The 27,884-nt window shown below is 59.8% G+C and overlaps 4 protein-coding genes across 11 annotated transcripts in view; 2 read left to right on the forward strand and 2 right to left on the reverse strand.

The window, feature by feature from the left end:
- Positions 1–531: 531 nt before the first annotated feature.
- Positions 532–1,640, reverse strand: MRPL54 (mitochondrial ribosomal protein L54). Its single transcript, XM_053999257.1, has 3 exons — positions 1,538–1,640; positions 1,043–1,199; positions 532–779 (listed from the first exon to the last, which is right to left on the reverse strand). Exons 1-3 carry the CDS (start codon positions 1,611–1,613, stop codon positions 647–649), a joined length of 366 nt encoding a protein of 121 aa, XP_053855232.1. The 5' UTR covers positions 1,614–1,640; the 3' UTR covers positions 532–646.
- A 111-nt stretch (positions 1,641–1,751) lies between these two features.
- Positions 1,752–8,298, forward strand: APBA3 (amyloid beta precursor protein binding family A member 3). Its single transcript, XM_053999255.1, has 10 exons — positions 1,752–2,795; positions 3,251–3,290; positions 3,698–3,843; positions 3,983–4,069; positions 4,622–4,780; positions 5,125–5,304; positions 5,510–5,722; positions 6,257–6,376; positions 7,129–7,269; positions 7,365–8,298. Exons 1-10 carry the CDS (start codon positions 1,752–1,754, stop codon positions 7,434–7,436), a joined length of 2,202 nt encoding a protein of 733 aa, XP_053855230.1. The 3' UTR covers positions 7,437–8,298.
- A 222-nt stretch (positions 8,299–8,520) lies between these two features.
- TJP3 (tight junction protein 3) lies at positions 8,521–19,877 on the reverse strand. 2 transcript variants are annotated; one of them, XM_053999251.1, is made up of 21 exons: positions 19,116–19,877; positions 18,638–18,737; positions 15,546–15,713; positions 15,329–15,453; positions 15,016–15,118; positions 14,429–14,843; positions 14,021–14,124; positions 12,968–13,127; positions 12,792–12,879; positions 12,543–12,607; positions 12,331–12,406; positions 12,034–12,190; positions 11,712–11,820; positions 11,053–11,272; positions 10,548–10,744; positions 10,249–10,344; positions 9,982–10,052; positions 9,569–9,880; positions 9,186–9,452; positions 8,936–8,979; positions 8,521–8,828 (listed from the first exon to the last, which is right to left on the reverse strand). In XM_053999251.1, the coding sequence occupies exons 1-21, from the start codon at positions 19,307–19,309 to the stop codon at positions 8,729–8,731; spliced, it is 3,171 nt and encodes a 1,056-aa protein (XP_053855226.1). In that variant the 5' UTR covers positions 19,310–19,877; the 3' UTR covers positions 8,521–8,728. The 2 variants fall into 2 exon arrangements, with proteins under 2 accessions (XP_053855226.1, XP_053855225.1); XM_053999250.1 differs by having other exon boundaries at positions 8,725–8,979.
- A 115-nt stretch (positions 19,878–19,992) lies between these two features.
- The window catches only part of PIP5K1C (phosphatidylinositol-4-phosphate 5-kinase type 1 gamma), a 50,528-nt gene continuing 42,636 nt past the window's right edge, over positions 19,993–27,884 (forward strand). For 6 of the 7 annotated variants that reach the window (XM_053999243.1, XM_053999249.1, XM_053999244.1 and 3 more), the window contains exon 1: positions 19,993–20,500. In XM_053999243.1, coding sequence (XP_053855218.1) covers positions 20,401–20,500 — 100 coding nt within the window. In that variant the 5' untranslated portion in view covers positions 19,993–20,400. The remainder of the gene's footprint in view (positions 20,501–27,884) is intronic. The other variant, XM_053999248.1, reaches the window with a different exon arrangement.

Here is a 27,884-nt window from a genome sequence, read left to right on the forward strand (position 1 = left end):
TGTTGGTTTAGGCTGGTGACACTGTTCAACATGGGTGATGAATATTGGCACGTTATTGTAAATATAGCACAATTTCTAGTATAGAATGTTTGTAACAACCCACTGAGGGGCGAGACAGATCTGCTGCAGGTCAGAGAGAAAATATTTTAGATAAGAAGAAATAAACAACCTTGAAAACCAGCACAGACAAATTACGACTCCTTCTTTGGCAGCGGGGCTGAAACACAGAGACATTCTAATATCTCAGGAGCATTTAAATATCACAGATCCCAACACTCAGGCCCCGAGATCCACTGGCCAGAGACGCAGTGACACAGGTGGGTCATTCCCCACCCCACATCCCCACAGAGCCCTCGGCCCCAGCTGCCGTGGTACAGCTGGTGATGGAACAGGACCTGTGTGAAGTGTGGGCTCTCTTTGTGACCAAAAACCTGAGACCTTGTGGCCTGTGTTGCCTCAGCCTTTGGCATGGAGGGCACCTGCACCGAGCTTGCCAAGGGTCTGGCATTGTCACAGCCTTAATTACAGAAATCAGCATCACCAGAGATTTATTTCTTATTTACAGCAAGGAGAAGAGACAAAAAGCCAGGGTAGGTCCCAGTGCCACTTGTGCTGGCACACAGGGAAGCCCCAAGCTCAGCAGCACCTACAGCTTCTTGCCCTTCTTCAACCTGTTGCGCTGCCATGTGTTGTACTTCCGCAGGCGCCTCCAATACTCAAGCGAGTCAGGGTCCAGCTCCTCCAGCTTCTTGGGGGGCCCGAGGTGGATCTTAAAGAGCCTGGGGGTGAATGCAGAGGATGTGAGGCTGCGGCAAGGAGGACAAAGGGACAAGCACGGGACGGAGCAAACGACATGAGTGACCAGCATGTGCAGATCCCTCACCCCACAGTGCACCCACTCCTGTCTCCTGACCCTGGGGAAGGTGTCTGGGTTGCAGAGGGGCAGTCTGCCTCCTCGCAGAACACTTCTCTGTCCCTCTTACACAGCTGTGAGCCCCTGGAACGGCACCTCTGGGACAGAGGGGAGCGGGGCAGCACGCACCAGTCGGGGTACTCGGAGTCGGGCTTCAGGGCCACCTCCGGACCCTCCTTGAAGTAGTTGACCCCCATGGCGTGGGTGGCGAGCATGGTGGGGTCGGTGCACACCTCCGGCCCCTTCAACGCCTCCTTTGGCACACCCTTGCCTTTGGACTTGGCGGCTGTGGGGAAAAGGGCAGGGTGAGGCAGGGTGAGGGCGGGGGTGAAGGACGCAGGCAGGGGAAGGGATGGCGACTCGAGGGCAAGGGCATCGCAGGGCGCCAACAGGGGCCGGGTGAGAGAGGGGGGCACGAGGAATGGAGCTGGGGCGCCGGCACCAAGGGAAGGGCCCTGGGACCGGGACACGGGGCCCACAGCGCGGGCAGGGCAGGGCCGGTACCAGGGACGAGAAGCGCGGGACCGGGGCGCGCAGGGACGGAGTGACGGACGGGAGTGACGGACGGGGGGGACGGACGGGGGGGACGGACGGGGCCGAGGCCGGTGCCCGTGCGGGCCTCACCGGGTTTCTTGGCGTAGCCGCGGGCCGGGGCGCGGAGCACCACTCCCGCCACCCGCAGCAGCCCCCGGGCGGCCATGGGCGCGGGGCACGGCGGGACCGGGGCGGGGCCGCGGCCGCGCCTGCGCGGCGCGAACGGAAACGGCGGCGGGGCCGTCCCGTCCCGGCCGGAGGTGCCGGTAGTGACCGAGCCCGCCCGGCCCGGGCCCCCGGCCCCATGGACACCGGCATTACCATGGACTTCCAGGCGGCCGCGCTCCCTGCCCCCGGCGGCAGCAGCGATGAGAGCGCGGAGCCGCGGGCCATGGACACGGAGGACGGACCGGACGCCCCTGGGCGCTGTGGGGACGGCGGGCGGCCGGAGGAGCTCTCCCGTACCCCCCCGCAGCCCGGCAGCGGCTCCGGGCCGGAAGGGCCGGGGTCCGCCGCAGCCCCGGAGCTCGCGGGAGGCGCGGGCGGACGGACCGAGCTGCGCCGGGGCTCGGGAAGGGCGATGGAAGCGGAGGCGGTGCCCGAGGTGCCGCGGGGCTCTGCCCGCTGGGAGCCCGGCACGGGGCGCCCCCGGACCCCCAGCAGCGCCGACCCCGCGGGCATGGAGCTGGATGAGACCCCCGAGCCCCGCGCCCGCCCCGCACCGAGGGCCGAGTGGACCGAGGAGGTGGAGGACGAGCCCTCGGAGATCCAAGGGCTGCTGGCTCAGCTTGAGACCCTCGACCCCAACCTCCGCGACTGCCCGTCCGTCCCAGAGCAGGGCTCGCCATCCCCCTCGGGCGCTGGTGCCCGGCGGGGCCGCGGGCAGTGCCCGGGCAGGTGCCGGCCGTGCCCGCTGCACGTGGCCACGGGCCGGGGCCTGGCGATGCGTCCCTGCTGCCCGCGGCACTCCGCCTGCGACCGGCCCTGCCACGGGCTGCTCTTCGCCGAGGCTGACCGGGAGGACTTGCTGAGCCTCCTGTGCTATGAGGGGGGGCTTCCCGAGGCTGGTGCCGAGACCCCCTTGGCCCACTCCGATGTCCTGGCTGGCACCAACCTGGAGATAATGCAGGCTCAGGAGGAACCAGCTACTGTGGAGAAGCCTGAAGGGCTGGGGAGGCCAGAGGGCTCAGAGGAAGAACCTTCTGGCAGCTGGTGTTACGGAGAGGGGCTTTGTGAGGACAGTTCTGCCCGCGAGGATGCTCGGGAAGGTTCCCCGGAGCCGGCGTGGGCAGCCCTGCCTTCTGCTCTGGTCCCCGGGACAGAGCAGCCTCCTCAGGGCGCTGTGACTGTGAGTGCACTGTGCTGTGGTGGGGCAGCAGGAGCCAGGACATGCCCCTTGGCTCTGATCCCTCCTGGGGTTTGGGATGGGGGCAAAGGAGAGCCAGGGACGACTTTCCTTAGGTCTTGCAGGGCCTTGCACTGCGAGATTGCTCAGACAAGACCCTTGGTACCAGCTTTGGCCCTGAACCCATGCTTGTATGGCTGGCTGATTCATGTGTACCCTGGGGCAGAGGCTGGTGGGTCTGAACAGCCCCTCTGGTCCTGGGATCGTGTACCATCCTCCCCTCCTGCTCCAGGACCCTGCTCTTCCCTGTCCAACCCTGGAACCCTAGGCCATTTCCCCCATCCCCAGGGACGCTCTGCCCTCGCTCCAGGGCCCACTATCCCACTGCTCCAGGGCCAGGCAGGCTGAATCCCTGAGGTCCCAGCCACAGCCTCACTTGCTCTCTCATTGCTTTGCAGATCAGGGAATCCGCATCATCCTGCCCAGCCTTCAAAGAGGGTGAGTTGCTTCTGTGCTTGAGCAACAAGAGCATCCAGGAGTCCTGCCCCACCTGCTCTGACCCTGAATGGGCATGGTCCAGGGTCCCGGTTGGGGAGGTAACAGCCAGCTCTGCACCCATCCACAGTGGGTGTACCAGGCTCCATGTGGCTTGTTTGAGCCTTTGCTGAGGAAATGGAGGTGTGTCAGGGATCAGGGAGGGGGTTATACTTGGGAAAAGGGATGCCATGTGTTCCCAAGGGAAGGGGGAAACAGCCCTGGTCCCCCGGTGATGCCATGTGCCCATGTACCAAGCACTGAGCTGCTTCATCATGTGTAGGAATGCAGCTAACAAGGCAGCAGGAGTTGGTACCCCCAGTTTCAGAGGTGGGGGAGCAGCGTCTGCTCAGTACCTCCCAACGCCTCAGTTCCAGGCCCTTGTGACCCAGAGGACTTGCTGGATGGTGTGATTTTTGGGGCCAAGTACCTGGGCTCCACGCAACTGGCCTCGGAGAGGAATCCCCCGACCAGCGTCCGCATGGCGCAGGCCCAGGAGGCGGTGGACAGGATCAAGGTGCAGGAGGGATGGGGGGTATGGCTGCCCCGAGCCTTGCCCCCTGTGGGTGTGGGGCAGCACTCAGGATCTACCTGAGGGCACCTGGCTGTGGGGCTGGGTCCCAGCAGGCTCCTGTGACCTCTCCATTGCTCTGCAGGCACCTGAGGGGGAGTCTCAGCCCATGACAGAGGTGGATCTGTTTGTCTCCACACAGAGGGTCAAGGTGCTCACTGCTGACACTCAGGTGAGCAGGAACAGCAGTAACCACGTGGCTCTGTGGCTGCTTCAATATTCCTGTTTGGTCTCAGGATCTCAGCTTTGCTCCCACACCAGCTGGGTATTGCCCAGTGATAGCCTATGGATGAGGACACATCTGGGGGGGGAAACGTGTCACTTCATAGCCATCCTGTGTCATGTCCTTGCCTCTCTGGCTGCACAAGCCTTCCCATGCAACCTCCACCTCCTGTGGAGCTGCTGGGATCCCAGACTGAACTTTGGGGATCCCAGGCTTGAAATCTGGAGAGCTCTTTGCCTCAGGATGAGTTTCTGCATTATAGCAAGAGAGAAGATCTGTCCTGTTCCCTGGCAACACCCAGGGACACAATTGAGTCCTTAATGAAGGATCTGTTTGTACCTTTTGGCACATACATGGTTTCTGGCCAGCATGTGCTGGGCAGCTGTGCCACATCCCAGCACCGTAGCCAAACCCTTCCTGCTCACAGTGCCAGCAGGCTTGAGGTGCACACATAGTCTAACAGCCCCGAGGGGGCTGAACTCTGCCTGTTCCCCTTGCCAGGAGGCCATGATGGACCACTCCCTCCAGACCATCTCCTACATTGCCGACATTGGCTCCCTTGTGGTGCTCATGGCGCGCCGGAAGCTGCCGCGGCGCTCGGAGGTGGCGGAGGAGAAGCGGCTCTACAAGATGATCTGCCACGTCTTCCACTCGCCCGATGTGAGGCAGCACACGGGTCTCTGGTGTGGGCGGGTGGCCCTGGGGACCTGAGTTCCATCCCAGTGTAATAACTGGGTGTTCTGGGCTGGGGCTGCAGCAGAGACCCCTCCCTCCTCACCAGAGAGAGGGCAGAAGCCCAGCCTGAGCATCTCTGCCACGCAGAACCCCAGCGAGGAAAGTGCAGGAGAGGGTTGGCTCCACACAGGAGGGCCCATTCCAGCAGGGAAGGGCCAGGACACCCTGGAGCTCCCAAGGATGGTTCCTGTGCTGGGCATTGCAGGGCACTGGGAGCTGTTGGCTCCAGCCCTGAGCCATAGGCAGGAACAGCCCCTGTGGTTCTCCAGGCCCAGGTCATCGCCCAGGCCATCGGGCAGGCATTCGGCGTGGCCTACCAGCGCTTCCTGGAGGCCAACAGCATCGACCCCAGCGAGCTGAGCCCGCGCCAGTACAGCCGTGCCCTGGAGGACCAGGAGCAGTACAACACAGAGCTGACCCACTTCTCCCGGCAGGAGAACTGCAAGGATGTAAGACCTGCTCCGAGGGGTGGGGACAATGTGGGGAACGCACTGGCACCTCTGTGTCACCCACTCCATGGCTCCCTGTGCAGCTGAGGTGCTCCCTACAAAACCAGACCCCATCCCAGCCAGCTGTGAGTGCAGCTGTGGGCTGGGACATGTGCTCCACAGCTCTGGTGGAGGTTAGGAGTGTAACCCACCTTTCTCCCCCCAGGTGTGCATCCGGAAGCAGAAGGGGGAGATCTTGGGCATCGCCATTGTGGAGTCGGGCTGGGGCTCCATCCTGCCCACCGTGGTCATCGCCAACCTGATGCACGGGGGCCCCGCGGAGCGGTCGGGCGAGCTGAGCATCGGGGACCGCCTCATGTCGGTCAACGGGACCAGCCTGGTGGGGCTGCCCCTGGGCACCTGCCAGAGCATCATCCGGGTGAGCCAGGGCAGGGTGACCTCCTGCCTCACCCCAAGAGGGACATGGAGACCGGCGTGAGTGATCTGGGATTGTCTGTGACACCGGGAGTCCCTTGGGGCCCCCAGCTTTGGAGGCAGGTGTGCAGAGGTCATACCTGTCCTGCAGGCTGTGGCAGTTCCTGCTCAGAGTGCTTGGAGGAAGGCAGGGACAAAGCTGGGGAGTATACTTGCTGTGGCCCCGCCTGAAAAGGAGGGTGGAGGAGGAGGCAGGCACCTGTCCTGAAGGGAACCTGTTGCATCATCTAGCTCTCAGTAGGATGGGAAGGAGCTGAAAGCAAGGACAGCATAGCCTCAGGGTCAGGGATGTCTTGGGCTGGGTTTGTAAGTTCTTGTCCCTGGATTTGTACTTGCAGTATCCCTTTGTGTGCCTCAGTTTCACCATTGAAAACAAGTTGCTAATCCTCAGCCCTCACATGAACAACGTGGCTGCAAAACCCCTCATCCAGTCTGAATAGCTCTCCAAAATCTGACCAAGCCCCATCCCACCTTCCAGGACCTGAAGCACCAGACCGAGGTGACACTGAACATTGTGCACTGTCCCCCTGTCACCACGGCTGTCATCCGACGCCCTGACTCCAAGTACCAGCTGGGCTTCTGTGTTGAGAACGGCGTGGTGAGTGCCCGTGGGATGGGAGCTGGGCCAGGATCTACTGAGGGACAGGCAGAGCTGGTTGTGTCCAGGGACCAGCGCTCAGCTCCCACACTGCATGTGCCTGCCCAGGCCAAGGGGTCACAGGGCTCTGTTGTGCACAGCAAAAAGCTCCTCACAGCCTTTCTGCAGCACTGCTGGTTGTATCCCTCTCCCTGGTGCTCTGCAGCTGTTTGCTTTCAGGGTGGTGGCTTCTTCCTGGCTTTCTGGGCATGATCTCAGTGACAGTTGTTGCTGTCCCCTGTGCCTGAGCTACTCCCCCCCTCACCTCGGTCACCCTGGGCTCTCCTGTGGCTGTGTTGGGAAGGCAGAGAGGGGCATTCCTGAGCTCAGTGGGAGCTGGGTGGGTGAGTGCCACAGCCACCTCGCACACCAACTGGTGCTCCCCCTAGGACTGGAGCTGTGGGTCTCTCCTGTTGCCCCAGGGAGCAGCTCAGTCTTTGCAGCCCCAGCCTGAGGGGGAGCAGGAGGGTTCAGTGAGTCCGCAGGGGGACAAAATCCTGGGGGCTGCCCTGGCCCCAGCTCAGCACATCACTCTGGTGGCAGCAATGCACAGGAACACCCCTTTCCTCCCTACGTGCCCAGGGGCTGGAGGAGGTGTGCACCCCAGGCAGAGCTCTGGCCAGGAGCCTTACGGGGCTGTGAGGGTTTGGAGCAGTGGTGGCAGGGCTGGGCTGTGGGCACAGCCCTGCTCTCATAGCACTCCCCGCTCCCAGATCTGCAGCCTGATGCGCGGGGGCATCGCGGAGCGGGGTGGCATCCGTGTGGGGCACCGCATCATCGAGATCAACGGGCAGAGCGTGGTGGCCACGCCACATGAGAAGATCATCCAGATCCTCACTGAGGCGGTCAGCGAGGTGAGCCGGGCCCCCATGGAGCTGCTGGGCTCAGAGCTGTGCACCAGCACCCTCCAGCCCAGGCTGGGGTCTCTAATCTGTGCCTCTCTGCCTAGGTGCACATCAAGACCATGCCAGCCTCCACATACCGTCTGCTGACGGGGCAGGAGCAGCCCCTCTTCCTCTGAGCCACCATGCCTGGGGCAGGCAGGAGCAAGCCCAGGGCTGCAGGGGCAGGACTGGCTCTGCCTTCTGACCCAGCCCTGCATCTGAGCCCTCAGCAGGGCCAAAGTCTGCACCTCTTTTGTTTTACTCAGGACACAGTGGGGCACTGGGGACTGATACCCAGCCTGAGCAGCATCAAGGCCTGTGGTGCCATGCTTTGGGCACCTCTCGCCCTCCAATTACCTCTTCCCACCTCACAGTGCCTGCACAGTGGCTGTCCTGCTGCTGCACAGGGTCCCTCACCTTGGCCTTGTGCTAGTGGGAGGAGAGGGGGCCCTATGTGAAAGTTCCCCCATCCAGTCACTCACTACTGTACTTTTACACTCACCAATGGTGCCTTTCCCAAGGTGGGGATGGTGCTGGAAGCACAGCTCAACTCCAGAGCTCAGCCAGCACAGCCCCAGAGTAGCACTGACCCACGCAGCCTTGTGTGGGTGCACGCTCGCATCCCTGCGTGACACCCAGCAACTCCCAGACTTGGCCTTAAGGGCGGGAGCACTCTTGGCACCTCCTCTACTCCTGTGGCTTGGCCAGAGGCCTGTTGGTGTGCAAACTCTCCGTTAGACACATTGCACCAAGCTGGGAACCTGCTTCAGCTTTTCCCTGGTGCTGCCTTGAATCACTCTGCATGGACAGCCTGGCCCAGAGCCACAGCCCTTGGAGCAGCAGAAGGGAACATGGCACTGCCCAGCCCCACATCCCGGGAGCCTGGGGCTCTGAGCCTTTTTGTGCACAGCTCTCTGGGCCCCCAGGGCTGCAGCAGTGCTGACCTGGCTGCGCCTGTGTGCTTGGTTGCCCTAAAAATAAAAATTTTGGGAAATATGGGAGGCTGCATTTGAGGAGCTGCAGGGGGGCTGCAGCAGAGGAGGCTCAGCTCTCAGGGGGCACATCCCTGGCCTGCAGTGGTTCCAGGCCCCAATTCCCCCTGTGATGCCTCATTGTACACAGGGCCACTGGCCAGGGAGGTGCCTGGGTCCCAGCAGGACCACCCTGCTGCACAGTATCCCTTATATGCTGCCACCCAGCACCCCCAGAAACAGCCGGTCCTGATCCAAATATCCCTTTTATTCCAGTAGCAGCGGCTGTGGCCAAAAGGGAGGGAGGCACATGGTAGTGCAGGCACTTGGTGATGCAGGGTATAGCAGGATTGGGCCCAGCCCAGCCTGGTCACAGGGGCACCACCTGAGCTGTCACCTGCACCCAGTTGTGCAGGGCTGTGGGAGGGCTGGTCTGGAGGGACAGGCCAGCAGTGCTACTAAACATCTGTGGCTGGGCCCCACTCGTAGCCTTCATCCTGGTCCGAGTCATCCCTGGCCCGTGTGAACCTCCTTCTCACCGCCTCGTGCTCGTATTCCCTGGGGGACAGAAGGGTGGGGATGGCTCTGCGTGACAGGGACAGTGCCCTTCTGGGACTGCCCCCAGCCCTGGGCAGCTGCCATCCCCACCCCGGGGCACAGGGTACCTGATGCTGTCATAGCGCCTGCCCTGCTGTGGCCGTTCAAGCACCTGGGGAAAAAGAGGTGGGAGGGGTAGGGGCAGGGCAGGAGTTGTGCCCCAGCCTGGGGCGTTTGCCCGTGGACACCCAGAGCTGGGCATGGACACGCAGCTGGACCCTGCAGCAGCCAAAGGCGACACCCTGCGCCTCCAGAGCTAGGCACTGTGCCACCCTCTTCTGCCCCACCAGGCTCTTGTACCAGTCTGGGACAACCCACCTGTTCGCTCTGGCTGTGGCTTGGGGCCAGCTGTGTTGGCTCAGAGGAGTCCAGGCCCTGGCTTGGGGCCAGCTGTGCTGGCTCAGAGGAACGGGCCAGCCCAGGCTGGTCATAGGCATCCTCTGCTTCGCCGTCAGTGTAGGCGCCAGCCTCCCCATCCGTGTCGTCGTAGTCGCTGTTGGCGTGGCTGTCGCATGTCAGGTAGCCTGAGGCCGCTGTGCTCGGTGGGTTCAGCAGGTCCAGACTGTCCTCGCCTGCTATATCTGCCTGAGGGGTGGGGATGATGGAGACCTCAGCCATGGGGGGCTGTGTTCAGCCCAGTCACCTGCCTGGCTGCAGCCCCAGGAGGCCAAGCCTCGCCACAGAGAGCCCGTGCCCTGTACCTGCTCTGCTGTTGTCCAGACTGGCTGGCTTTGCTGTGTCCTTATGATGTCCTGGATCTGCTCGTACCAGGCATTGCCGCTGCCACTGAGGCTGATGGTGGCTGTGAAGAGGTGGCTGCAATACTTCTTCATCTTGTTGGCCTGGGCATAGAGGCGCCGGGAGCTCTTCCTGGAGTCGGGCGCCAGCCATTGCCGCATGGCCTTGATGCCCTGGCGGCTCTCGGGCTCGCAGAACACCACCACTGGGTAGTACTGCACGTAATTGAGGCGCTCTACGGCCGAGGGCGTGATGTCCAGCAAGGCGTGTTTGTTCTGGGGCAGGGCACAGCCATCAGCCCTGCTGAAAGCAGGGATGAGGGCCATGGGCTTTCCACAGGCCCCAGCTGGTTCCAAGGACATGAGAAAGGTCTCACCTTTTCTGCGATCTGCTGCACCGAGTCCAGCTTGATGACCTTGGACGATGCCCCATCTCGGGGCACGCTTGCTGCAGGACACAGAGATGGGGCATGAGAGGGGCTGCATCTCTGACAGCCCCAGGGCTGTGTCCTTCAGGGAGAGGAGGGGAAAGGGTGAATGAGCCTAGGAAGGTTGGGGTGTCATAGGGAGGGAGCCAAAGGTAGAGAACTCTCACATGGTCTGGCTGCTGGATATCATTTTCTCCCCAGTGTGGGGGCACTTACGGGCAATTTCGAACAGCTCGGGCAGCTCCCTGCTCAGCTTCTGCACAGCAATATCTGCGATGGGGCCCAGGATCACCACTGGCCGCTTGAAGCTGGCTGTGGGAGGACAGAGGTGCTCAGGGTGGCTGGGGGCAAGGGCAGAGCTCCCAGCACCCAAGCACCCAGCCCTGCTCCCCATGGTGCCCCCAGGCCTGCAACTCGCCCTGCTCCTCCCAGGAGAGGAGGGACCATCAGCATCCACAGCAGGGCAGCCCCAGAAGCAATGTCCCCAAGGTAGGTCAGGCTGTCCTGCTGCCCACCTTCCTTGAGGACCACCCTCTCATAGGGTGGGTAGCGCCCCTGCTTTGTGAGGGCAGACAGGTCCTCCCGGCTCTTCCGCAGCATCTTCTTGGCTCCCCGCAAGCCCCGCAGCTTCCAAAACTCAGCCCTTGCCCCAGAGGGGTTGGCACCAGATGTGGCTTTCAGCACCGACTCCAGGCTGGCAATCTGCTCGGCCCTGGGAGAGGAGAGGGCTCAGGACCTGCAGCCTCCAGGTTTGAGGAGCAGGTCAGGAGAAGCTGGCACCCCTGCTCGGTGGCACAACCAGGTGAGGCTGTGCTAGACTTCTCTCTCTGGGACTTTGGACAACTTGATTGTCAGCTGCCTCACAACCCTGAGGAGGGATTTCAGCAGCCCACGCTTCCCACCACTGTCCCACCAGCCCTGGCCCTGCCTCTCACTGAACCCACCATCCATGGCCTCAGCTCACTTAGGAGCCTTCTCTGGCTCTGCTTGTCTAGGGGCTGTTCCTGGCTCCATCCCTACCTGCTCCGGTTGGGGATGATGCCCTTTTCCTGCTCCTGCAGGTCCCTGCCCATGCGCACAGCCAGCCAGCTCCCCAGCCTGCCCCGGTACATGGTGTCCAGCACGTGGAACACGTCCCCACGGACAAAGCTGAGCCCTGACGGCGTATCCTTGTCAAAGTCAAAGTGTGTCCGGATGTAGAATGAGTCACCCACGTTGGACGAGACCATCTTCCTGTAAACTGAAGCCCAGGGCAAGAGGGACCATCAGGGGAGGAGATGGCTGAGGGAGAAGATGCTGGAGAGATTTGGGAAGGCACTAGGCTGGCTGGGAGGCTCCACAGTAGCCCTTGCTGCTAAGGAGGGTATTAGGAACACCTTTTCCTCCCATGGCACTCTCAGGCATGCTGGGGACAGTAGGATCTGACTTGCCAGCACATACTGGCCCCTCCAGGCTGAGCCAAAGTCCCAGAAAGCCCCTGTGCTCCAGGAAGCCAAGGCACAAACAGGGCTGGGATGGTCTGGTCCCCTCCCATCAGCACTCTGGAGGAGGAGGAGGAGGGGAAGAAGGACCCTGCAGGGACAGGAAGGGCCATGGCAAGTCCAGCATGTCTGATGCTTGCCCAGGAGAGACAGAGGATGGAGAGGCATGAGCCTAGGATGAGCCTGGTCACCACTCACTGTCCTGCTTGCTCTGGATATGCAGCGTGACCTCCTCGCCCGGGGGCAGAGCCATGAGATATTCCACAGCCTCCTCACGGGTCAGGTTCTGGAAACTGGTGTCATTCACCTGCCACAGAAAAGCACTTGGACATGGTCCTGCCAGCAGGACAGAGGGCACAGGCACCAGCAGGGGACCCAGGGACAGCAGTGCCCAGGGCAGAGTGGGAGAGGGAAGTGGTCTCTGTCACCCTGGAGGTGATACCCTGGGAGATAATGGACCCAAAATAGCTGGGGCCAGTGCAGGTGCAGCAGCACATGGAGCATTTTCAGCCTCAGGTACCTGCAGGATCTGGTCACCTTCCCGAACACCCTGGCTGTCAGCTAGGCTCCCCTCCTGCACGCTCGACACGAAGATGCCCACATCGTTCCCCCCCGTCAGCCGCAGCCCCACACTCTTGGCCTTCACAAACTGCACAACCCTGGAGTTGGTGCTGTACCTGCCACAGGGAAGTACAGTCAGCCCAGTGGTGACATGCAAGGACAGGACAGGGAGGCGCTGACCCTGTCACCCCAACCCTGTGACACAGCAGCTCCTCATGTCCCCCAGCCATTCCTCCCTGGCCTCTTGCAGACATACCCGTCCTTGTGGGCAGCTCGGGCAGTGAGGCTGGTGTGGGGGCTGTGCCTATCCTGCTCCACGGCTTCCAGAAGGTCTGCAGGAAGGAGAGCTGGTCTAGGAGAAGCAGTGGCTGTGCCAAGGCACAGAGAGCCCTGGCATGGCTCTGCCAGGGCTTTGGGCAGTGGAGATGCACAGGAGCCTGGAGCCTCCTCAGTGCCCAGTCTACTCACCTGGACCCTGAGCATCAGCTACAGTCACCTTGGCCACAGGCTCCCTGTTTGATCGTCTCCTCTCCCTGGAACAAAGTCAAGCAGGATTCAGGCATGTGGGCAGTGGAGGCAGCAGAGCAAACTGGGCATGGCAGTACCCCCTCCAGAGATATTGGCTTAGGAATGGAGAACCAGCATCCCAGACAGGTGGAGAACACAGAAGGATCTGCCAGGGGACAGAGGGGTTCATGGGGACAGTGTGGGCCTTACCGTGATTTTGTCCTGGCAGCAGCTGGAGGTCGTGGGGAGGCCTCTGGAGATGGTGGATGGGACAGCTCAGAGTCGATGTCTGAGATATCTGCAGCCACAGGAAGGGAGATGCAGCAGTGGCCATGTAGCCCTCATGCTGTGTATGTGACCCTGGCCCTGCCACCATGTCCCCTCACCGTCCATCTGGGAGCTGTCGCTCTGGCTGTCAACGTCAGGGATGTTGACCAGGAACTGCCGGTGGTCACGGAGGATGAGCAGGGTCAGGATCCCCTCTGTCTGCTCAATGAGCTGCTGGGTTTCAGCCAAGGACATGTCCTGGCTGGCTACACCATTGATCTGGAGGGGCAGAGTGGGAGGCCTTGGGGCACCTGCTCCTGGGAAAGCCACCCCAGGAACATCCCACGGGAATGGGATACTCTGACTGCCATCTTCCTGGTCCCTTCCCAGCTCCTCCAGCCCAGCCCCAGCTCCTGCAGCTTCACCTATTCCGTGTCCCTGTTCCTGGCTGCTTCCCAATGTGACCTCATTTTGTACAGAGGAAACATTAGCATGGTTTGTTAACACCCACTTCCACCTGCCTGGGGCTCTGCCCGCAGGCAGGATTGCACGGACCCCTCAGATACCTGAAGTTCAGTTTTCCTTTGCCCTGGGCCCAGCACTGTCCTTCCATGCCCTGGCCTGGTGCAGGGAGTCAGGCCCCAAGCAGGCCCTGGGGCTGAGATCTCCCTGAGTGGTAGCTGCTTTTCCCAACAGACTGTGGGATGTAATCCCTTCTGTTTACCCCATAGTCACTTTGGCACCAGTTGCCAGCAGCCACGGGTCTGCCTGGACCAAGTGTGCAAACAAAGGGTCTCCCTCTCTTCTATTTCCTCCTCCCCAAATAACTTTAAGTATTGTTTTATCTGACAAACACCTATGGCTGTCATCCAGTGGGGACACAGACACACACTGGGGCACCACACACTGTGGGGACAGTGGGATGGACACAACTCCACTGTGTCAGCAGGACATGCCACCAGCCCTGGCAGCAGGGAGCTGGGTCCTGAGAGCCCCTGCAGGGTCCCTGGGACATCCAGGGGGGCTGGGGCAGGGAGTGGGCACAGGCAGAACTGCCTCCAGCACGGCTGTGGCTGGGCCCTGGCAGTGAGTGACACCAGCCAGGGATAAGCCTGCCAAAGAGGGGCAGATGAGACTCCCAGTGAGTGCCCTGCACCCCGGGGCCCCCATACCTTCAGGATGAGGTCTCCCTCCTGCAAGGAGTTGCCCTTGGCCGCCAGCCCGCTCTCCACTATGTGCTTGATGAAAAGCTGACTCCCCAGCTTCAGGCCATACTCTGCACCAGAGAGAGCCGTGATGGTAGCAGAGCCAGGCAGATGCAAGACCCCCTCCAGATTCCCCACTCGGCAGCATCCTTACAAGCCCCAGCTCCCCTTGGGGTACTGGCAAGCCACAAAGCTGAGCTCTGTAGCCCCCAGCTGAGGGCAGGAGGTGGTTTAGTGCACCCAGCATGGCATGCACTATCCCCTTGCTGCAGCCAGGCCCTGGCACCCACCCAACTATCATCTCCTCCCTGGGGGAAGGCATGGCCAGAAATCAGGCAGCAAGACCCAGGGACAGCAGGAACAGGGGGGCCTCACCCTCATTCTGCTTCTGCTTCACCAGGACTGACGTGATGGGCTTCATGGGCACATCTTGGCACGGCAGCCGCTTGAAGCCTGACACCAGGGTCAGCCCGTTGGTGTCCCCGTCCTGACCAAAGGAGCAATGTCGGCCCTGGCCTCTCTGATCTGAGCTACTCTGCATCCAGTGGCTGCTGTCCTGGCTTCGCCTCCGGCTCCGTGACACCAGCTTGTGGTGGCGACGGTCATCGTGCTGGTGACCAGAGCTCCTCTCGCTGGATGAGTCCCCATCGTAGCCCTGGCTGTGATCCAGGTCATCCCGGGAGCGGTGCAGCCTGTAGTCGTCATCTGAGTCGACCTGCCGGGGCACAGCAGGGGACCCAGGGCTGCTCTTGCTCACAGGGAGGTGAATCTTCTTCGGTCTTTTCAGTGTCTGCAGGCGCAAAGTGAGCGGAAGAGGATGGTGGGTACAGCTGTGTCTGCCAGGAGATGTCCCTGCAGCAATTGCCCCAAACCCTGGGCACATGTGGACAGGGGATCTGGGATGGAGACAGGCACGGCGTGAGCGTGACGCCAGCCCCCATCCCACCACAGAGCACACTCACAATGTTTGCGATCTTGCCACAGGTTTTAAGTGCCTGGATGGCGACGGAGGATGGGACGTTCTCCATGGAAAGGCCGTTCACCATCACTATGTGATCCTTCTTCCTGGGAGGGAAAATGCAGCTCAGACTCTGTCCCAGGCACAGCTCCCAGCCAAGGGATCTGGTGGGGTGGTGAGTGTACTCCAAGGGATCCCATTTCAGCCAGGCAGGGCAACAGTGGTGCTGGCTCTGTCCCAGCAGGAGCGATTCTCCATCCTTCCCACCCTTGCTGGCAGCAAGCACCCCCTCTGGCCCCATGTCCCCATGCACTCACTGTAGCTGACCCACTGCTGGTCCCCCAGACACCACATCTGAAACAAACACCGCTGTGTCCCCAGTTGTCCTGTTGGGATGGTCACGGCCTCCAGAGACAGCAAATCCAAAGCCCCGGTGAGGGTCCTGGTGGGCATGGGCAGAAGGGGGGGTCAGGCAGAGTTGACCCCACAGACCCCATCCCCTCCCACAGTGGGGCCACCCCAGGAGACACTCACCTTGCTCAGGGTCACCGTGTGCTGCTCCCAGATCACCATCTCCTCCATGGTGGGCACCCACCAGCACAGGCTGGGAAGAGTGACGGTGGCAGCCGGACGGCTGGGGGGCTCTGACTGGCTCCGGCTCCTGTTCGCAGCCGCTGGCCCCTTCCTCAATCCAACATCAGGCTGCAACAAAGAGGAAACCTGAGCTATAAGCACCAGGGACTGTGAGGCTGCAGGGGATACAGCCCCACGGTGCCAGGACACTGGGACTGGCAGCTATGTCACACCCCAGCTAACCCTGCCTGGCTCCAAACCCAGAGCTGCCTCTGTGTACCATGAAATCACCCCCTGGGGATCCATCTCCATCCCCTCAGACATGGGTCCATGGAAGGGGGGGGGTTTACACAGGGCAAGGACAGGACTCATCTCCATGGCTGGGACCCACTGTCCATGCAATTCTCATGGTCTGACTCCCTTCCATCCTCCTGGAGCTGGCAGGCCTTGGGGTGCTGCTCTGGATGGTGTTTCAGTGCCTGTCCACCCACTCTGGGCTTCAGCAGCTCTGCCAGCTGGTTTGGTAGCATCACTGCCCCAGTTTCACCATTTGGTTTCTCTGGGTTTTCCCCAAATCCAATGTTTTCCACCTAAGGCAGACAAGCCTGACTGACAGAATAATGTCCCTTTGAGTCTGAAACTTCTGGGATGGGACCAGGGATCTTCACCAGCTCCTGGTTCCCTGTAGGCAATGTCAGCATGAACCCAGAGAGACATGGGTTCCCAAGATGGTGGGAGACAGCAGGACCAGAGCCTCCCACCAGTTCCCGTGGGGTGGGACAGGGACAGGCCACTTTGATCAGGGCCAGAATGATAAAAGCATTAAGGCAGGGAAAGGCCTTCAAGAACATCAAATCCAACTGTCACTCCAATACCACCATAATCACCCCTAAACCATATCCCCATGTGCCACATCCAGATGCCTCTTGAATGCTTCCAGGGATGATGACTTCAGCACCTCTCTGGACAACTTATTCCATTGCCTGACCACTCTTTCAGTGAAAAAAAATTATCTGCTATCTAATCCGAACCTCCATTGGTGCAGTTTGAGGTCATTTCCTCTGGTCCTGACACTTGGCGGAAGAGGCTGATCCCCACCTCACTACAATCTCCTTTTGGGAGAACAGTGAGGTTCCCTGAGCACCCTTCTCCAAGCTGCACACCCTCAGTTCCCACGGCACCTCACGGCCACGGTGTCTGAGGGCTCTGGAGTGGCTGTGCCAGGGCTGTGCTCATTCCTAACAGCCCCCAGCGCAGCTCAGCCACCCTCAGCCCTGCCAGGGATGCCCACACTGGTGTCACAGGGAGCTCAAAACCTCCACAAGCCCTTTGGGAACTGGCCACAGGGCAGCTTCGGTAGGACAGAGACACCTCGTAGGCAATGCCTGGGTGATGCCACATCAGGGATCTGGCAGTGGGCAGCCAGCCCTGGGCAAGTGAGGCAGCACAGCCCTGGCACAAGGACATCCTGTGGGCAGCCCCGGCTGGAGCGGTGCTGAGGCAGCTGGGGCTGCCCCCAAAATGAGACCAGCCTGACCCCTGAAATGAGACCCAGCTCACTGCAGCCCTGGGGCGGGCTGGGGGAGGCCTGGGGTAATCATTCACCCGACAGGCAGGCTGCAGCCACGGGTGTGGAGGGCAGAGTCCCCTCTGTGTCACCAGCTGCCGAAAGCAGCCTGAGTGCCTCCCTGCCACCCAGGGACACGTGGGACAAGGGGGTAGCTGGGGCTGGGCAGGACTCGTGTGGCAGCACCCACTGTCCTGGCACTGGGAAAGTTGATAAGGAACAGGAACTCCCAGAGTGGCATTGGGGTGGTTTCAGCTGTGTCACCAGTGTTGTTTGTGCTCCTTGGACACCTACAGGTGATACAGTGTGAGCAATAGGTCCAAGAGACAACAACCTGGAGCAGCCAGATCATTCCCCTCCCTAGGGTGGTGACATCTGCTGTGCCAGAGCCACCCCTGATGCCACCCAATACAGCCCCTCACTGTCCCCACTACTGTCCCACCACCGTGGTGCCACAAACTGGCCACAAACTTGCGTTCCACTGCTGCCCGTTGCTCTCCCCAGGCAGTGGCTGGAGCAGCATGGGGATGGCAGCAGCTCCAGTGGCACAGGCAGTGTGCCTACGGTGCCACCAAGCCCTGTCCCCAGTCTCCCCCCAAGACCTGGCATAGGGCCTGCACCAGCCAAAGGCCGAGGCTGGCAGCAGGAGGAGCCGGCTGAGCCGGTTTCCGACAGAAACCAGCCCGCACCTGGAATGGCCCCGCAGGGAGAGGCAGTATCTGGGCAGAGCTGACCATGGCCCAGCCCGACACACCCAGCACCGGACACCGGCAGCCCTGGGAGCCCCACACACGTACCGTGGCAGCACTTCCCAGGGGTTTTGAAGCCAAACAAAGACAAGCTGTGCTGGGGCAGCTCATCCCATGGCCAAGTCCCCGGTTCGGGGCAGTGCCTGGCCCCGGGTGACGCCACCAACAATGCCCGCCATGGGGACACAACGAGTCGGGGGATCCTTTATCAGAAAGTGACACACACTGTCCACCCCAGCCGTGCACACAGCCAACCCCACCACCCATAACGCTTACCAACTCCCCTCCCCCGATAGGCTCCTCATCCTGAGAACCTCAAAGCCTTCCTGGGATCAGCAAGGTACCTGCTCTCAGCCAGTGCTGCAAAACCACTCGTTCCTTGTCTGGTTCTGGCCATGCAGCACTGAGGTCCCAGATCCCTCCAGAGGCTGCTCTATCCCAACCCCACCCAAAGAGCGATGGGCTGATCCCGACCCCCTGCTCTGGGTAAAGGTCTCTGGAAGGGCTGCCCCGGACCGAGCGTAAACCAGCAGTAGAGACGCACGTCCTCCAGCCCTGGGGCGTGGAGCTCCGATCCTCCGGGCTATCTCCCTGCCATGGGGCAGAGCTCCAGAAGGGTCACTAGGTCCTGGAGCCAGCCAGAGAGGGACAAAGCATGGCCAGTTCCCCCGGCGAAAGCACGGCTGAAAGCCAGAAAGCAGGGCTGACAGATCCCGGGGACAGAATTAGGCACTCACCGAGCCTGGGATCCGACCAGGAAGGAGCTGAGCTCCCGGGCTGGTGGCAGTGGTGTCACTCCAGGGTGCCTTGCGTAACCCTTTGTGGCCCAGACTCTGCCTGCAGCGGGGAAGGAGCAGGAAGGGGGTTCCGGGGGCTGCTTCCCGGGCACAGCAGGTCTCCCGGAGGGCTGTCCATGGTGTTCTCTCTCCGCCGTGATGGTGGCTCAGCCACCTGCACTGATCGCCCTCCCAGTGCTGTACCGGGACAGGCTCACAGGATGCTGGTGGCGGTGGTGCCTGCAGATAGGGGTTCCTCCACCCCAATCCTTGTCCTGTCCAGGGAAGCGGTGGGACTCTGCCCCAGACTTCCAAAGCCTCCCAGCGTTACCCATTGTCCCCAGAGGGGACAGACACGGGGGCCAGCGTTGGGAGGTGTGGGAGAAGCTGGTGATGGCTGCTGCCCCCTCTCCTTCCCTTCCCTTGCCCCTGTCCGCACCTGAGGACCAGGTCCCCGTCATCTCCCGTCCCGCCGGGCCGCTTTCCGGCGGTGACAGCGATCAGGTCCACGCCGCGCTTCTCCGCCTCCCTCCGGGGCCGGTACCGCTCCCAGCCCAGCGCCGAGGCGGCGTGGGGGGACCAGTTTCTGCGGAAGCCGCCGGCCCGCAGCCGCCAGCCCGGAGCCGGAGCCATGCCGCCGCCGGCCCCTCCGCTCGCTCCTCGGCACCGGCTGCTCCCGGCCGAGCCCCGCGGGGAGCCAGGACCAGCCGCAGTCGGGAGCCCTTCTGGCGGAGGCCGGCGCCGCCGAGCAGCCTCATTAGTGCCGGTGGCCCCAGCGTTGCCCCCCAGCAGCGGCTACCTATCCGGGACACGCGTGGCCCCGGGGCTCCGAGAACCGGCAGGGCCGGCCCGGGCTGACCCGCGCCCCGGGGCTGACCCGGGCCAGGTGGCGCCACTAGATGGTGCCGCGGGGCCGGGAGGAGCCAGGCCCCGGCTTGGGCTGGGAACCGGCGGCGCTGAACGGCGCCGGGGCCGCGTAGGGGAGAGGGAGCGTGTCCGGGTCCCGGTGCACGGCAGGCCCGGTCCAGCCCGGCGTGTTGTGCGGCTACCGGGAGCTCTCGGAGACGATTCGGGGGGCGCGGGGCAGGTATGCAGCACCTGGCACCGGGAAGGCTCCTGGAGGGCCCCGGTCCGGCGGGGGGAGCGCGGTGCGAATCGCGGCGCGACGGGACGGGGGCGCGGGCTCTGCGTGCAGGCCGGCCACGCCCCCACCGGAGCCCCGCCCCCGACGAAGCCCCGCCCCCGCTGCCATGGCGACCGGCAGACTCCCCGCCCCCGGGAGCCCCGCCCCCACTGCTATAGCAACTGGCAGGCAGGCCCCGCCCCCCGCGGAGCCCCGCCCCGGTGCCATGGTGGCCGCAGGCCCCGCCCCCCGGCCGTGTGGTGTTTCCCCCTCCGCCGGAGGTGTCGCGGCCGCCGCACCGTGAGGGATCGGCGGGAGTTGCTGCGGCCTCCCTTGTCCCTCCCCGCCCCCGTCGAATGCCACAGCCCGCCGGTTATCGCGGCAGCCCTCCGCCGCATCGCAATTAGCTCCGGCGGAAAAGCCCCGCTGTGCTTCCGGCACTGTTCGGGGCGTGTCTGGCCGCGGCGCCACCCGCGTTCTATGGTCCGCGGCGCTCCCAGGGTCCCCCGCGCCGCGGCCGGTACCCGGGAGGAGCGCGGCGGCGGGCGCTGGCCTGTCCGGGGCCTGTCTTGCCCCGGGGCTGCGCCTGCCCGCGGCCGCGATGGAGCTGGAGGTGCCTGAGGAGGCGGAGGGCTCGGCCGCGGCGGGTGCCGGTGCCATCACTCCGGAGGCCGGCGTAGGGGGACCGGACGCGTCAGGAGGTAACGCGCCGCGAGCACCGGGGCCGCCCCTGGCTGTCCCCCACCCGGCCGGGCCCCGGCGTGTCCCCGTGTCCCGCCGGCTCGCAGTGGTTCAGCCCAGCCGTAACCCCGGCCGGGCCCCCCCGCGGGGCGCTCGGCGTGGTTCGGTCCAGTCCCCCCCCCTTCCCCGGAGTGCGCCCCCCCCAGACACCGCGTGGTCCCGTCCAACTGCTGCTTCCCTTCCCCCCCTTCTCCCCCGGACCCGGGATGGTTCTGCCCCCGGCAGGAGACACCGGGGGACACGGGGGGACACCGGGAAGGGGCTCCCCCGCCTCTGTCCTCGGGAGTCTCGGAGCTGCGAGGGGCAGCGGCGACACCCGGACCACCGAGCGAGGCACAGGCCGGCCACCTCCTGCACTACTCCCAGCCCCGGAACCGGCCCCGGCTGGGCCTGGAAGGCCCTGGCGGGACCGTCCTGTCCGTCCCTTCTCGGGGGTCGCTCCCCGGAGAACACCGGGTCGGGGTGGAGGGGTTGCTCGGGGAGTCAGGCAGACCCTGGCAGCGGGGCCGGGGGGCTTTGTCGCCGGCTGGGGTCCTTCCCGCCGGAGAGGGCTCGTTTGTCAGGGCCCAGAGCGAAGCGAGCCCGGCAGCGGCATTAGAGAAGGTTTGGGGTTCCTAAGTGGCAGGAGGAACCATGGAGTTGTGCCTGTGCACCTGCCCCCGTCTCCACCGTTGCCTAATTATTTCTAGTTCATTAACAGCCTCAGGATTGCTGGCTGAGCCGTGCTCGTGATGTTCAGCCCTGCTGCTGCCGGGCTGACACGTTCCTGCGCAGGCCCGACGCGGAGCTCCGGGCACCTGCCGGAGGCCGTGGTGCTCAGAGCTGTGATGACAGCGATCTTCGTGTCATCAGGCCTTTAAATGAGCATCATTAGATCTTCTTAGAACCAGCTAATTACAGTGGAAGCGGTGCTCGTTTTGCAGATGTCATCTGCCATGCTGGGGCTGTGGGTGTAGCGTGTAACTTTGGGTAAGGTGCCGAGGTTTGGGCTGAGGGAAGCTGTCCCCAGCCGTCCTGCTGCGGTTCCCTGCAAAGAAATGCAGGGGCTGGCAGCCTGCAGCCTGCCTTCCCAAGGCTGCTTGCTATGCTCCCACACACCCTTGGACCTCTTTTTGGGAGTGTGATGCCAAAGGAGTGAGAGAGAACCTCTTGCTGATCAGAGTCACAGAACAGTTTGGTCTGGAAGGGACATTAAAGCCCACCTTGTTCCACCCTTCTGCCATGGGGAGGGACACCAATGAACAATTAAAATATAATTTGTCCTTCTGATTTCTTTGTCACATACCTGTTTTTTGGGGAGGATAGAAGGTTGTTGCTCAGGACTAGGCAAAGTGTTCATGGAGACTGTTGCTCAGGAAGGGCTTAAGCAGGGAGCATGTATTTTTCTTCTTCCATGAGCAAGTAAATCTGAATTTATGAACCTGTAGGCTGTCTTACCTTACACTGGTAGTAAAAAAGATGGAACAGAGCCAGTAATCTCACCAATGCTTTGATTTCTCAAGTCAAGTTGCTTACTCCTCACTTGGGTAGCATCCAAATTGTGTCACTTGGCCTCAGCTGCTCTTGCAGCTGGAGCTCCCAGGGGGCTGGGGACAACGTGCACAACAGCAAATGAGTTTTTGCTGGAGAAGAGCAAACCCTAGGGGATGGAGGTGGCCTTTGGTGGGCTGTGGGAGGACATGGCTGCACCCACACAGGTAGGCTGTGCTGTGGGTCTGGGCTTGTCACTGTGCTCCATGGTCTGAACTGGTGACAGATCCCCATGATGCTGGTGCCTTTGCTGCTGTGTGGAGGTGATGAAGTGCCCATGACTTTGTGCTTTGTGCTGCTCCCCTGGTGCTCACTGCTCTGCACGTGCTGTTGATGAAGGGTCACCAGAATGGCTGAAACCTGCTGCCTGATTCCTGGCTGGAGAGGAGGCATGTGGGTGTTGTTCAGCAACATGGCAGGGTTAATCCAGACTGTGGGTCAGGCCAGCAAAGACCTTCCTCAAGCCTCGGTAATTATAGAAAAATTACCAGTTAGTCTGGTACAGGAGTAAAACTGCCTGGAGAAGGGCTGGAAGCTGGGGAGGCCTTGGCAGTAGGGTGTCTTAAGGTACAGGGTGTTCTGAAGGGAACTTTTGGAAATCTCATGCTTTGAGGGAGAAAACCTCACTTACTGCCAGCAGCAGGGCTCATTCATGAACACATAGGTCCAATTCGTTCATTCCTGAGACCTTGGCTTCAAAGTTTTTAAAAGTTTTGTGACCAGCTAGTTGAAAGGGAGTTTCAAAATCTAATGGGTGCAGATGCTTGTTGTGCCTTCTCTCTGAATCTGTACCCTCATGCCCTGGGGAGGGACTCCAGGGTTCTGGTGAGCTGTAGGCAAGAGCAGAGGTGGTGTGGGGAGGTACAGAGCTGTGGGGTGACAGGTGAGTACTGGACTTGTTTAGGCTGGGGTACCCTGATCGCAGGGATGGTGGGGTAAGCAAAGGGTGCATTACCATTCCTCTAGCCAGGTGCAGTCTGGAGACACAGGGTCTGGAAACGTTTTATTCAAGGGTGGTTGAGTTATGGGAGATCTATTGCTACAAAAAAACTGGCACTGTCCAAGTGTTGGACAGCAGAACTGTCATGTCTACTGTCCACCATCTCCTTTCTAAAGTGGGAATTCTCAGTCTAATGGGGAAGTAGAGTTGACGTTGGATTTATTTCCGTTGGTCAGGTCTCCTATTACACAGGTTTCAGTCTGCCCATCGCTTATGGTCTAGAGCTGGAGCAGAAGCCTCCAATATGTTCTTCAAGGTTGGATTCTAATGCTTTAGGGAACTGAAATGATTTAACAAGAATTCACTCGTGTTGGACAACTGTCTTGCTGTACCTCTGGCTGAAGGAGCACAATGAGGATCCTGGCCCCAGCCAGGGGAGAGCCAGGTGTGCTTTATGCTGGTGGCACCTCTGTGGCTGTCTCCAAAAAGCACTGGAGAGCGTTGATTGCGACAGCCCGGGAATAGTATTGCAGCTCTTCCCTCTTAGCAGTGATAACTTTGAAGTGACTTTTGAAGGGTTGCTGGAAGCAATTTTTTTAGTGAGCAGATTAGAGATAAGAGAAGAATTTCACCCTGTGGGGCATAAGCAGTTCAGTTCATACCAACTCGATGGAGAGGGGAAATTGAAGAGAGCTTATCAGCTTGAGGAAAAATCAAATGTAAACATCATCCCCAGCATGATTATGGTTCACAGCTTAGTTGGATGTCACATGCCTCTGTGGCGTGAAATGGTGCTGGCGAGGATGATTACAGAGGGAGTCAGCCAGGCAGGAACAGGCAGAAAAACACCCTGTGCCTTGAACTCTTAAAGACCCTGCAGTCACTTCACAGTCAATAAGTCACAGCTCAGCTGCAGGGAAGGAGGAAGGCAATGAAAATAGAATTCAGGCTGCTCTGGCAAATTAATTGTTCTTTAAGATATGAATTGGCTGGAAGCACGTAAGGAAGCTGGGATGATGGAGCCTGGGAGCTGGGAAGGGCAGTGTGCACAGCAGGCAGATGTGGGCACTGCCCTAAGGATGCTGAGCCTGCCGGTATTGGTGTCAGGGTAGGCTGGAGAACGAGTTTCTGAGAATTCACAGGATGGGCAATGATTAGTCTCATTTTCATTAAGCAGCACTTGGCATTGACCTGTATATAACAGCCCATTCCACCACTGCTGGGGCTGAGGCTGGCAGAGCTGCCACTGCCGCATCCCGCTTGGGAGGCACATGAGCCTCTCTGGAAGAGCTCCTCAGGGAATGACCTGAGTGGATTCAGTATGAACAGTGTGTAATTTGGGAACTATTATTGAAGTGATTCACTGACATGACCATTATGGGCTCTTGCCAGATGCACAGTCTTAAGAAATATGGTCTTCCCATATAAGGTGGTTATAGCCTGAAAAGCAGCAGCAGGAATTCCAGAACTCTCTTCCTTCATGGACGCATCTTTCAGTTAGCACCAGTTGACTCCAGAAATAGTCCTGCCGTGGCTGTGTGATACCCTGATAAAGACTTGAGAGCTCTTCTCATCACTTGCTGCTTCAGCTTTGTCAGTGTTTGGTTATTCCCATCCATCCTTTTGGGCTGCCAAGCTTATTCCCATGTACCATAATTAATCTCTTGAAGCCTGGCAGGTTCCTCACTCCCGACATGGATGCAGTACTATGTGCTTGCTGGGACCTACTGATACAAGATCTGTTCATCTGTGTGTGTGGGAGCTGCAGGTGTTATGTGGGGCTCATTAACTTGTGACTCAAAAAGCAGGATCACTGCACCTTTTGCACTGCACTGGGGAATGTCAGAAGCAGAGTGGGAGGGGGAAATATTTACTAATCCCAGTGCAAGGAGGGTTGGCTTTGTTTAGGTGGAATTGAATACTCAGTGCTCCCATCCACAGCATGGGGAGGGAGCTGCTGGCCGTGTCGCAAGCAGGAGGTGCTCCCTCTGGCATCTTGGCTGCAGGAAAGTGGGAGCCAAAGCAGATCCTGCCTCCCCAGATGGTCTGATTCTATGGATGCACTCTCACAGATCTCCCCTGGATCCCAGGGAAGACAGTGGGAGCAGCAGGTATTGGAGTAGGCTGCCAGTTTTGGGACATACTCTCTGGTTTAACACAGAGGCCTTGGCACTTCCTTTTCTCCAAGATGCTTATGTTGAGAGAGAAGTGACTCAGAATGTTTGAATCATAGAATGAAAGAATAGTTTGGGTGGGAAGGGACTATCTCATTCCAACCCCCTACTATGGGCAGGGACACCTTTCAGTACACCAGGGTGCTCCAAGCCCCATCCAGACTGGCCTTGAAGCTCATAAATAGCAGCAAAGCAGCAGGTGGCAAGGTGGGGTATTTCCTTTCCCATTAAGTCTTTCCAAGTCTCTAGCCAAGATCTCTGATAGTCTCCTTTGATTTATTTAATGACCCAATGACAGTGTTGCTGTCCTTAACCCATCTCCCAGGCCTACAAGCTGGGTCACCTTATGAATATGCCCAACAACATAATTTTTTAGTCACATCGAACTGATTGTCTGATCATGTGTGTGGGACAGGCAGAAGCATTGTGCAGATACAAAGCCCTAGTGGTTTGGTGTGGATTCCCTGTAAGCACTTACTGTTAGATAGGCACACCTCTGTGGTATTTCACCATTTCTAAATCTGTTTTGAGTGCAGGAACTCAAAGGAGAAAAGTACTTTCGCGTTCTGTAAGTCTTTGGCAGAGCAGAATTCCTGGCCAAGCATGGTCTGGATGTTTGCTGCTGGCTGAGGGTGCCTATGCAGCCACTTGTGTTTTCCTCGAATGCTGTGAGGACACACACCATGCTGAGCCCCTGCTGCCGGCTGTTCTGCCACGGGAATGCACTCACAGACAGGAAAAGACATGAGCACAGCAGAGGGAAATCAAGGCACTGTGAAGGCCTGGGAGCCAAAGACTGTTCAATGCTGAAATTAAACAAAAGCACCAGAAGAAAAAAGGTCATGTAAAAAACCAAACTTGTGGCATGTGTGAAGTGGGCTTGGTCTTGATCCCCATCAGCGTAAACCTCAGCAGAGCCCAGCGTTGCTCACTCTGCCTGCCTGGGGAGCATGTGCCGAACAGAAAGCAGCTGCCAGCTCTCCCAGGCTCTCTACCTCCTCTGGGGAGAACTGGCAGACTGAGTCTGTGGACAGGAGCTTGGCTTCTCCAAGAGCCCTGTACAAGCCAGTGATCATACGGTGCTGTTGGGGCTTTTCCTTCTTAGGTAGGTCTTAGAAATACTCACTTCCTAAGCAGCCCGGCACTCGTTTGTTGACCTTTTCAGTGATGCCAACAGCTGGGTTAACCTCCAGACTTTCTGGAAAGCATTTTTTGTAATTAAAAAGCTTAAAGTGATTAGAGCAGCTTTTCTGTTACTTTTGTCTCCTCACCCAAATGCTGTCAACCCCTAATTGTCATCGTCTTCCATAGTGTGTTCTTGTGGCTTACATGTGGGTTTTGGCACTGGCTTGTGGTGAATTACCAGGCTGAGTCAGGGGACATGCTGTGGTGGGGAGGAAATCTGAAGCTGGCAATCTGCTGCGTTGCCCCAGCCCTGCCCATTCCGCTGGTCACCACTTACCCTGACACGTTTTTATCTCGCAGCTCTGGGGAGAGGCTGCAAGTCCCTTAGCTTTTCTTCCAGCTTTCTTTGAAGGCTGCAAGCTTTCAGCTGTAGCAAGCCTACTGCTCTTTTCTAATTCTATTGAAAAAACTACAAATGTGTACAGCTAAGGAGTCAGTGTGTGATGTGAAGGTTTCTCTTCAAAATTTACTGTAACACAGAAGCAGGCTGGAATAATCCACGTATGTAGAAGAGTTGTGTTCTTTTATAGCGTGGAGCTGGCATGTTCTTTACAGTTGCATCTCTGGCAGATGCCTATGAGAAGTGTTGTCCCTCTGGATGACTGCTTGACTTTGGATCTGGAGTTGCAGGAAACAAAGTTTGCTGTGTCCAACCACTGCCTGTGCAGTTTGCATTCAGTGTGAGGAACGTAAATGCTTTGCCAACTCATCAAGGCAGCCCAGTCCTCATCCCCTTTGTAATCAGCAGAACCTGCATGTTCTCTTTGTAGAAATTGCTGCTGGAGAGGGTGGGGAAGACTTCCTGGGAGAAAAGAGAAGTTGTAAACCAGCTGTTTGCCTTCATCGTTGAAGAGTTGCCTGTTGCATGAGGAGTGTTTGAAAGGCAAGGCCCACGTTCCAGGAGCACAGCTGTAGCTGCTCCTGCTGCCCAAGGCACTCCTTGATCCAGAAGAGGGAACCAGGTCATGGCCCGGGGTTTGTCACAAGACCAGCCCGGGCAGATCCATGTCTGTGACTGAAAGGGCCTGGAGATTAGCTGAGCAAGGGAACAACACGGGCAGCAGCTCCTGTCTTTGTTCTGGGTGAAACAGCTCGGTCTCCTGAACTGGTAGGAATTAATGGATTACAAGACAAGGACAGCTTTGCCTTGTTTGTGGTCATTAAAACGCAGCAGCGCTGCTGGGACGGTGCCACTGGCACCGTGGCTGGTGGGGAGCTCGCTCAGACTGGTCAGACTCCACCGAGCTCAAATGCTGCTTTTCACTTTACTGCATAATGTTCACCTCTCCCAGCCACGCCAGGGAATGAGGCTTGATTCAGCTCCTGCTGTGTGCTCTGGCTGCCGCTGTTAAAGCTTTCCTGCTTCTGCTCTCCTGTGGGAGCTCTTGCATGGGTCTTGGTGGCTCCTGCAAAATGAGTTTTCATGCTCTGAGGGCCTGTTTAGGCACAGCAGCTGTTAACTCTTCAGTTAAACTCAGTAATGCTTTTTCGGACAAAGCTCTGTCAAACTGCTGA

This window comes from Vidua macroura, chromosome 26 (genome assembly GCF_024509145.1).
Source record: "Vidua macroura isolate BioBank_ID:100142 chromosome 26, ASM2450914v1, whole genome shotgun sequence".
NCBI lineage: Eukaryota > Metazoa > Chordata > Aves > Passeriformes > Viduidae > Vidua > Vidua macroura.

Bases quoted from the DNA above. Each gene is read 5' to 3' on its own strand.
- MRPL54 (XM_053999257.1), bottom strand. From the start codon at position 1,613: ATGGCCGCCCGGGGGCTGCTGCGGGTGGCGGGAGTGGTGCTCCGCGCC. The intron at 1,200-1,537 runs GTGAGGCCCGCA...TTTTCCCCACAG, and splicing joins CGGCTACGCCAAGAAACCCG to CCGCCAAGTCCAAAGGCAAG. The intron at 780-1,042 runs GTGCGTGCTGCC...ATTCACCCCCAG, and splicing joins GACTCCGAGTACCCCGACTG to GCTCTTTAAGATCCACCTCG.
- APBA3 (XM_053999255.1), top strand. From the start codon at position 1,752: ATGGACACCGGCATTACCATGGACTTCCAGGCGGCCGCGCTCCCTGCC. The intron at 2,796-3,250 runs GTGAGTGCACTG...ATTGCTTTGCAG, and splicing joins CTCCTCAGGGCGCTGTGACT to ATCAGGGAATCCGCATCATC. The intron at 5,723-6,256 runs GTGAGCCAGGGC...CCCACCTTCCAG, and splicing joins CCTGCCAGAGCATCATCCGG to GACCTGAAGCACCAGACCGA.
- TJP3 (XM_053999250.1), bottom strand. From the start codon at position 19,309: ATGGCTCCGGCTCCGGGCTGGCGGCTGCGGGCCGGCGGCTTCCGCAGA. The intron at 15,714-18,637 runs GTGAGTGCCTAA...TCTTTGTTGCAG, and splicing joins CTGGTCGGATCCCAGGCTCG to CCTGATGTTGGATTGAGGAA. The intron at 14,125-14,428 runs GTGAGGCCCCCC...TCTCTGGTGCAG, and splicing joins GAAGCAGAAGCAGAATGAGG to AGTATGGCCTGAAGCTGGGG.